Raw genomic sequence first — 8,005 nt, forward strand, 5'->3', positions numbered from 1 at the left:
TTCAGCTGAAGGCAACGAGCACAAGACAACACCAGGAGGCTTGCTCCTGTGGCTCACCAAACCGAGCCAACAACCGCTCCGTTTATTTTTCGGGGCGGTTTTCCCCATTTTGGCTTCTCCCCACCAGCCCCGGTTGCACCTTGCCCCACAGCACCGCAGCCCCTGCCTGCCCCCGGTGTTTTCTTCCCAGGGAAGCGACATTTGGGGCCGTGCCCTGCCTCCTCCCAGCTTTTTTTTTTTTTCCCCCCTTGCACAGAGCTGACCCGGGTTACGCCAGGGCTGGCAGCGGGAGATGCTCGGCCGGCGCAACGTCCTCCCTGCCCCTCTCCCCTCCTTCGCGCGAGCCGAGGAAACTCCGGGCGTTATTTTGGGAAATGGCTCATCCCTGTGTCATAGGGCGGTCGCATCATCCCCTCCTGCTTTCTTGTTTGGCCAGCCCGGGAGCCCGCGCTCGGCCCCGGGGGCTCCGGCGGTGACGCCCCCGCCGCTCTCCACCGATGGGCACAGCGCCCGCCTGCGCTCGAGCCGTTTGGGCCGGCCGAGCCCAGCCAAAAAAGCAGCCCAGCTCACCCCGTGAGCTCACCCCGGCCTTATTTGCTGCTCCACCTCCCCTTTGCGTCACCTCTGGCTCTCCGCTTGGCAAGGGTTTCGTGGTTCTGACGCCGGTCGAGGGCCGCTCCTCTCCCCCCGTGAGTCCCCCAAGGGCTGGGGCTGAGCTCTGCGGGGACACGGGGCAGCCCCCCAGCACGGCGCGTTCCTGCCCTTATCCCACCCCCCAATCCCAAATCCCTGTGAGCAGGACGGAGACGCTTTCCCCAAAACCCAACCGCCCCAGCCCTACGCCACCTTTCCCAGTGGGATCTTCATGCCTGCTCCCGGCCCCGTTACCCCGGCCGTCGTCAAACATTTCCCATCTTTGTGCCATCCATCGAGTTTGGGAAGGTCTCGACAGCAGCATCAAGGAGCGAAGATCTCCCAAAAACTCACCTTCCTTGCACAGGACGCCCGATGCTCAAGACACAGGTTTGCCAATGGACCCAGTCCCACCTCGTGCCCGGCTTTGCCCCCATCATGGTCCCAACCACGACCACCACCCCTCCAGGCGTCCCCATCCATCCCAGCCCCATTTCCAGCAGCTCAGGACCAGTAACTCTGCTCCTGGAGCTCCCGCTCAGTGCCGTGGGTTGTTCCCTGCCTCAAGTTTTCCCTCCTAATCAGCTTTGCTCATGTTTTCCCCTCGGCTTTGGAGATTAGCCCTCTGCAGCCGCCAGGTGCGTATATATGGAGCGGGAGAAGGGCGAGGGGGAGGAGGCTCCGGTTTCCCTCGTTATTTTAAGCGAAGGCTCCAATCTATTGTTTGGATAAGGTTGAGAAAAGCGCTCCTACCAGGACGCGGCGGCGGCTGGGCACCGCAGAGACTTAAACAAAACCGGGCTCGAGGCCGACAGAAGCCAGACGGCCCCGGGAGCGCCACCGCCGAGGGAAGCCAAGAGCTGGCTGCGAGGGGAAACCCGCGGCTCGGCCCCAATGTGGGCAACCACCGGGGCCGGGGAGGAGCTCAAAAACCCCACAGGTAGCAAAGCAGCGGGAGCAGCGGGGATCTGGGTGTCCCCAAATTGAGGGATCAAGGCTGGGGCTGCCGGGACAGCGGAGTTTTGGGGTGGGTGCTCGCAGGAGGGATGCTCCGTGCAGAGCTGGAGCCCTTTGGGATAGGAACCGGGGGTCTGGGGGTCTCTGGAGGGAGTGGGATGGGAGCAGAGCAGGGAGATGGGGGGAGCACAAAAAGGGAGACGTGGGGTTGAGACCCGCGGTGGTCCCGAATCCGAGCAGCGCTCAGCTCGTGCCGCGTCCCCCCCAACCCAAGCACAACCACGGGTCCCCCCGTGGCTGACCCCAAGCAACTCGCAACCCTTTTCCCTCCAGGATATCAAAGCGAGAGGGATGCAGCCCAGCAAACGGCCCCCCTGGAGCAGGTCCCCACCGTCCTCCCCATCCTGTGGGGCTCTCGGTGCTCCCCGAGCATCGCGAGCGGCACCTGCGCCTCCGCCGGCTCCGGCCTTTTTCTCATCGCAGGGTGCCCCCAGCGAAGGAGCACCGGGCTTTTTTAATTGCAAAGCAGGCTCCGGCTAATTAAGCCTAGCCTAGAAGAAATTAAAGGCACTTAGCGGGCTCCTTCGCCGTCGAGGCCGTCGGCTTCGCAGCCGAGCTCCCAGGGGCGAGGAGCGGTTCAGGAAAACACCTCGGGGAGGGAGGGCAGCCAAAAATTTGGGGGAATTGGGGAAGAGGAACGATGCTGAGAGCTGCTTTGGCTGCTGGTGCCTCCGGGTGATGCTCGGGGGGCTCCCCGCTTCGTGGCTGAACCCTGTAGGATCTCAAAACCCCCTTTAGGGGACCGGGGAGCCTCAGGGAGGGGGGTCCAAAGGGGCTCCAGCCCCGCGGTACCACGGAGCCCCCCACCCCAAAAAGCTCCGCAAAGCCGGCCCCGAGCGTGCCTCAACCCCGCTCCCGGTCCCGTCCCGTGTCCCCCCCGACCCCCCCACTCCCACCACCACCATCAGCACGTACCCAGGGCCAGCGCTGCCGCCGGCATGGTGGAGCTGGAGGTGGCGGTGGCCGTGGCGAGCGCCCAGAGCGCGGCGGGGCCGAGGGGCCGGGCTCGGAGCCGGCGGAAATGGGCGCGGACTCCGCCGCCAGCCACTGCGGGCCCCGAGGCCCCGGCCCCGGGGCGGAGCCGCCCGGCCCCCCGCTGCCCTCAGGCCCGGGGAGCTGCCTGGAGCTGCCCCTTGCTGGGCTCAGTCCCTTCAGTGTTGTGTTTTTTTAGTGTTTTTGGTGGTTTTTGGGGGGTTCCTCCATCCCCCCCACGCGGGGTGATCCCCTCACGGTGACCCCCCCCCCTCCCCTCCCCGGGGGCTGCCCCAAACACGCTCGCCCCTCACTCCCCCATTTTGGGGTCGCCTTTTGAAGCCTCCCCCTGACTTCGCCTCAGCGAATTCCCCCCCCCCTGCACACACACACCCGGGGGTCCCCAAACCCTCTCGCTTTTTGGCAGTGGGTTTGCTCGTAGGAGGCGAAGGGCCGGGAGGAAGGCAGCAACCGGCCCTTCCCTCGGCGTGCAGCGAGCCGCCGGATTGCTTCACTAACCACAAGCGCATTCCTTCAGCTGCTGCTGGCCAAGAGCCTACGCCCCTTCCTCTCCGATGCAGATCTCACCTTGGTGATCCAAGCCTTTGTCATCCCGAAATCAATAGGGCCGCGCCGCAGCCGAGGCCACCTGGGAGCCCGGGGCAGGGCAGGCGGCGGGGCTGGGAAGGCAGCACGGGGCCCCCCATGATGGCAAACGGGGCGGCGGCAAGCGCGTCTGCCTTGGGGAATTGTCCCCAAGGGCCCGTGATGGGCCACGTCCAACCCTCGTGCTTCACTTGGGTGGCTCCTGGGACGGGGGCTGGCCTCGAGGCATGGGGACGAGTGTGGTAGCATGAGGGGTTGCGCATGGTAGCACGAGGGGATGAGGGTGGTAGCACGAGGGGATGAGGGTGGTGGCACAGAGGGGACCCCCCATGTGGGGCCGGTGCCGCAGGGACACCCCGCGGCCATGCCCGCGCCGAGGCAGCGTCTCCGCGGCAGCCTCGCAGCGCACGGGAGCTGCTCCCAAGCCTGTGGTTTGAGCCGAGCCGAAACTTCCAGGCGTTCCCAGGTGATACCATCTTCTTTTAGCATTTGAAAGCGGCTCTGCGCAGACGAGGGGCTGGGAAATCGCTGCTCCACACGTTTCCAGTCCCCGAACGCCTAGCGCTGAGTTTTAAGCCCAAGCGTTTCAGCGCGGCAGACACCACCTAGCTCCTAAAATCCCACTTTTTCGACCCATAGGGCCAACACCGTGGGCTGCACAGCCTGGGTGGGCTTTGTCCATCCTCATGCTCCCACCTGAAGCGGTTCAGCTCCAGCACACCCTGCTGGGGATGGTCCCCCTGAACGTGGCAGCGATGGGAAGTGGCCAGCACCGGGACACCGCTCGTGGGCAGATGTAGCCGCTGGGAAAAACAAGAAATAAGCAGCTGCTGAGATCTGGGGTGGCTGCGGGGCCGGGCAGAGCTTCCTCCCATCCCACAAGGGTCACCAAAACCTCCTCCAGCAGCAGGTGATTCAGGGGGAAGCACCCGAAGGAAAACCAAACTGCGCCGACCCCGGCTGCAGCCCAGCGCAGGCCAAGCCACCCTGTTTCCCTCCATGCTTGCCTTTCTCCCCTCCCACGTGCTGATAGCCGTGATCTTTATTTGTAAATAGATGCTTCCTCGTTTGCAATATTCCTCCCACTCCTGGTGTGAATCACTTGTGGAAGCAATTGCTGCCTCCGCAAAAACTGGAATTGTGGCAATTCGGAGTGAATCAGGGCAGGGTAACAAAGCTGCCGGGGTAGGGGCGGAGGAGGAGAGCTCAGCAGTGGAGCAGCCGGGGAAAACGGAGAGCAGGAGGTGCAGAGGAAGCCGGGGATGCTGGCAAATCCTAGAAAGCTGGCCGTGAGGTAACAGGCAAGTCGTAACAAAAGGCAGCCTTCCTCCACGCGTGAGGATGCTCTGCAAAAGAGCAGCGGTGTAACAGGGCAAAAAACTTGGCTCTGAAGTCGTGTGCCAGCTGGGTAATTGGAGAATTCCGCTTAAAAGGAAAAAAAATATATATTTTTTTAAATTTTTATCCCCTTAATTTTAATAATTTTAATCAAATGCCTATAACTACTTTTAAAAGAAGGGGCAATTCTGCCAGCCAACGAACTGGGGTCGATAATGCCAAGCAGCGGCAGGTTTGCAGCCACGCAGAGCTGGCCCCTGCCCTCTCCCGAGGATTTTTGGGCTGTGCCAGCCTGGCCTCACCCGCTGCACCGCTGCTTTCCGGCCACGAGCTTCACAGCCCTGCAACCAGCAGCGGCTCTGGCCCCGGCTTTCACATCGACTGGAGATTTTCATGCTCTTCCCACTGTTATAAAACCGCAAAAACAATTATTTAATTGTTTCTCCCAGATGCTGGCAAGGTGCAGCCAGTGCTGGGAGGCTGGGTGTTTTTTTTTTTTTTTTCTTCTTCTTTTCGAATTGCTCTTTGTCAGTGGCTTATTCTGGGTTTTGAGATTAAATGGGTTATTTATGGGCTCCAAGTTAGGTGGAACCGGGGGGCAGATTCTGTCTCGCTCAAAGCCGCGGCGGAGACTGGAAGCCTGCAACCCAAATCCAGCACTCTGCCCTAACGAATCAATCAATTTAGGGCAAAACCCTAAAAAAAGGAAACTATAAAAAAAGATAATCTCATTTTTCACAAAATTGGGAGGATATGATAGTCTTATTATTTATTTATTTATTTATTTTTAACCTTTCCTTTGCCTTCCAACAACTCAGCTCCCTCGCAAGCAGTTATCGAGGCTGGAGGGCGATGGCTCAGACCGCTCTGCTCTCAGAGGCTGCCGAGTGAGAAAACCAAAGCAAGGGCCTGGCAGAGCACAAACGGAGCCGCTACTTCAAGCAATTACCCACAGCAAATCGAGCCCCACGCCTGGACGGTGCAGAAGCCACAAGGAGCACTCAAACCTCACTTAAGCCCCCGTGATAGAAGGGGAATTTTCTGGCTCGGGGCATAAAGGCGAGTGTCACGGTTCGGAGGAACCTCTCGGCAGGACGAGCTCCTTGTCCGTCCCCGCCACAGAGATGCCTTTAATCTGAGCTTAAAAATATTCTGACGTGGCGGGGGAAAAAAGGAAAAAAAAAAAAAAAAGAAAAAAAAGTCCATCTATATCCTGCCCCGCAGCAGCATGTAACAAGGGGGCTGTGTGTTTGTGTCCAGCATAAAAGACTCCGGCCGCGTATTTATCTTGGATTGTGAACGTGAAAATTAGGCACAGCGAAAACATCGCCTCTTGCGCTCTCCGCCCCCTTCCCTGATTTCTCGCACAAACCCAAATTGTAGCCGCCGGGATGTTTTTGGCTTCTGCTTTGAAGGGAGAAATCAATCAGGTGGCAGCAGCCAGCGGAGGCTCAGGCGTCCCCCTGTTTATTTTCTTTACGTATGGTCCCAGGATAAGTTAAATATTTCGCCCAAGGTCAGCGCTAACTGGTGTGGTGTTGGCTGCTCGGGAGCTCACGTTCCCCTCCCGCAGGCTCCCCCCCAAAATTTGGCGAAGCCCCCGCGATGCTCAGCCCCCAACCCCTTTCCCCACCACCCCAAATTTTGCCCCTGAGCCAGGCTGCCCGTGCTCCCACGAGCTCGGGCTGGGCTCAGAGCGCATCCACCCAGCCCCTCCGACGTTTCCTCTGGCGCGTAAGCCGCCTGCCTGCTAAAAATGGGGGCCTTATTTCATTTTTTTTTCCTGGCTTTATCTTGCAGCGACCGGTTCTGTTTTTCTGCCAGCTTAAAAGGCTCTTTCATAGCCGGTATTTTCCCCTGTGAATGTACATTTTATTCAAGTCCTTTTTTTTTTCCTAAATAACTTCTTGGGGTTTTGTTCCTTACCAGACATTTTCTTTAGCTCCCCAAATTATGTTTATGGACATTCTTTGCAGCGAGCCTGTATAAATAAAGGATTTTTTACCTACGGGCTCCTCAGCTCAAGCCCGGCCCTTGTCATCGCCACTAAAAAGGGCTTTGTTGGCTGCATTAACGAAGCTGGTTTCAGGCTGGCACCTCTCGAGCTAGTGTCAATAGTGCAACGGGCTGTTAGCAGGAGGCTATATTACATGTATTTATCTTCATCCAGCAGCAGCAGGGCTGGGATGGGGGCTGCCCGGTGCGATGTTAAGCAAGCAAAAAAAACTCTCTTTTGGTGCAAGAGGGGAAGGCGGCAGGGACGATGCTCAGCGGGGCAGGAGGTGGCTGTGGGGTCCCCCCGCCAGGTGTTGTGGCTGCCCTGGGGTTATGGGCTCGCTGCGAGCCGCTGCGGTCGCCTGTGGCCGAGCTCATTTCCCCCGCAAGTCGGTGGCACGACACAAGGGGCATTCAGCTGCGGTGGCGAGAAACCCAGCTCGCACTTGTGCACCGCTCCCGGCTGCACGTCGGTCCGTGCCCTTAAAAATCCCGAGGCTGTGGGGTGGTTTTCACCCCCCGGGGGGGCGGCCAGGCTGCTCCGGGAGCATTGCAGTGGGCGGCTTTGCAGTGGGACCCCATGAGCAGCAGCAGCGGGAGGTTTTGGGGTGGCTTTGCTGCTGGAGCAGCTCCCAAAGTGCTGGCTGAGCACAGCGGGCAGGTGCCAGGAGGCTTGGGATACCCCCACAGCGCAGGTGGGACCCGCTGGATGAAATATCCGAGATGCTTAGGCAAGGTATTCATCTTAGGGAGGCCTTCCCCTGCCCTTTCTCCCTTTCCAGGGTAAACCGACCTCTGCATTCATGGGAGAAAAAGGAGCACAGAAGGCAGGACCTGCGGCTGAACAGAGCCCTTCAGTCTCCAGGCCATTAATCCTCCGCCACGCCAGGCGCCGCGGCAGGTCACAATGCACGGCACATGCCTGAGCTTGATGCATTTGCCCTCGTTCTGCTTGTTTATCCCTCGCTCGCACTGTGCCCGTCCAACGCCGCTCGCAGCGCTGAGTCAGCGCCCGCCAGAGCAGCGGGGCCACCGTCGGCGCGACCCCGTCCCCGTCCCCGTGCACCTCCTGGAGAAAAATTGAGGGTGGACGGGGCAGGAGGACGATGCTGGACGTGGGAACGTGCCTCTGCCTCCCCAAACGAGGAGCTGCCCCGGGGGGGAGGCCCCGCGAGCCCACCGCCCACGGGGCTGACTCACACCCCCAAATTCCGAGGAGGAGATGAAGGCGAAGGGATGGCAGCGCCCCGCAGTTCCCGGGACGGCCGGGGGAGACACGGGTGAGTCAGCCCGGCAGGAACGGCAGGAATTCCTCCTGCCAGCCCTACCTGCCCGGGGAACTCGCACACAGGTAGAACAGGTCCAGTTGTTCTCCGCTGCCATAACTCCTCCGGGATGAGAGAGACCCTGGAGGGGATCAGATGCTCCCCAGCCCTTGGAGATC

General features: G+C 60.2%; 1 protein-coding gene across 1 annotated transcript in view; it reads right to left on the reverse strand.

Annotated features, from left to right (window-relative positions):
- Positions 1-2,614, reverse strand: part of TGFA (transforming growth factor alpha) — a 7,422-nt gene extending 4,808 nt beyond the window's left edge. The window contains exon 1 of the mRNA XM_084302152.1: positions 2,566-2,614. Coding sequence (XP_084158278.1) covers positions 2,566-2,590 — 25 coding nt within the window. The 5' untranslated portion in view covers positions 2,591-2,614. The remainder of the gene's footprint in view (positions 1-2,565) is intronic.
- Positions 2,615-8,005: the final 5,391 nt, after the last annotated feature.

The sequence above is a fragment of the Netta rufina genome (assembly GCF_964035555.1).
Source record: "Netta rufina genome assembly, chromosome: 27".
NCBI classification, from domain to species: domain Eukaryota; kingdom Metazoa; phylum Chordata; class Aves; order Anseriformes; family Anatidae; genus Netta; species Netta rufina.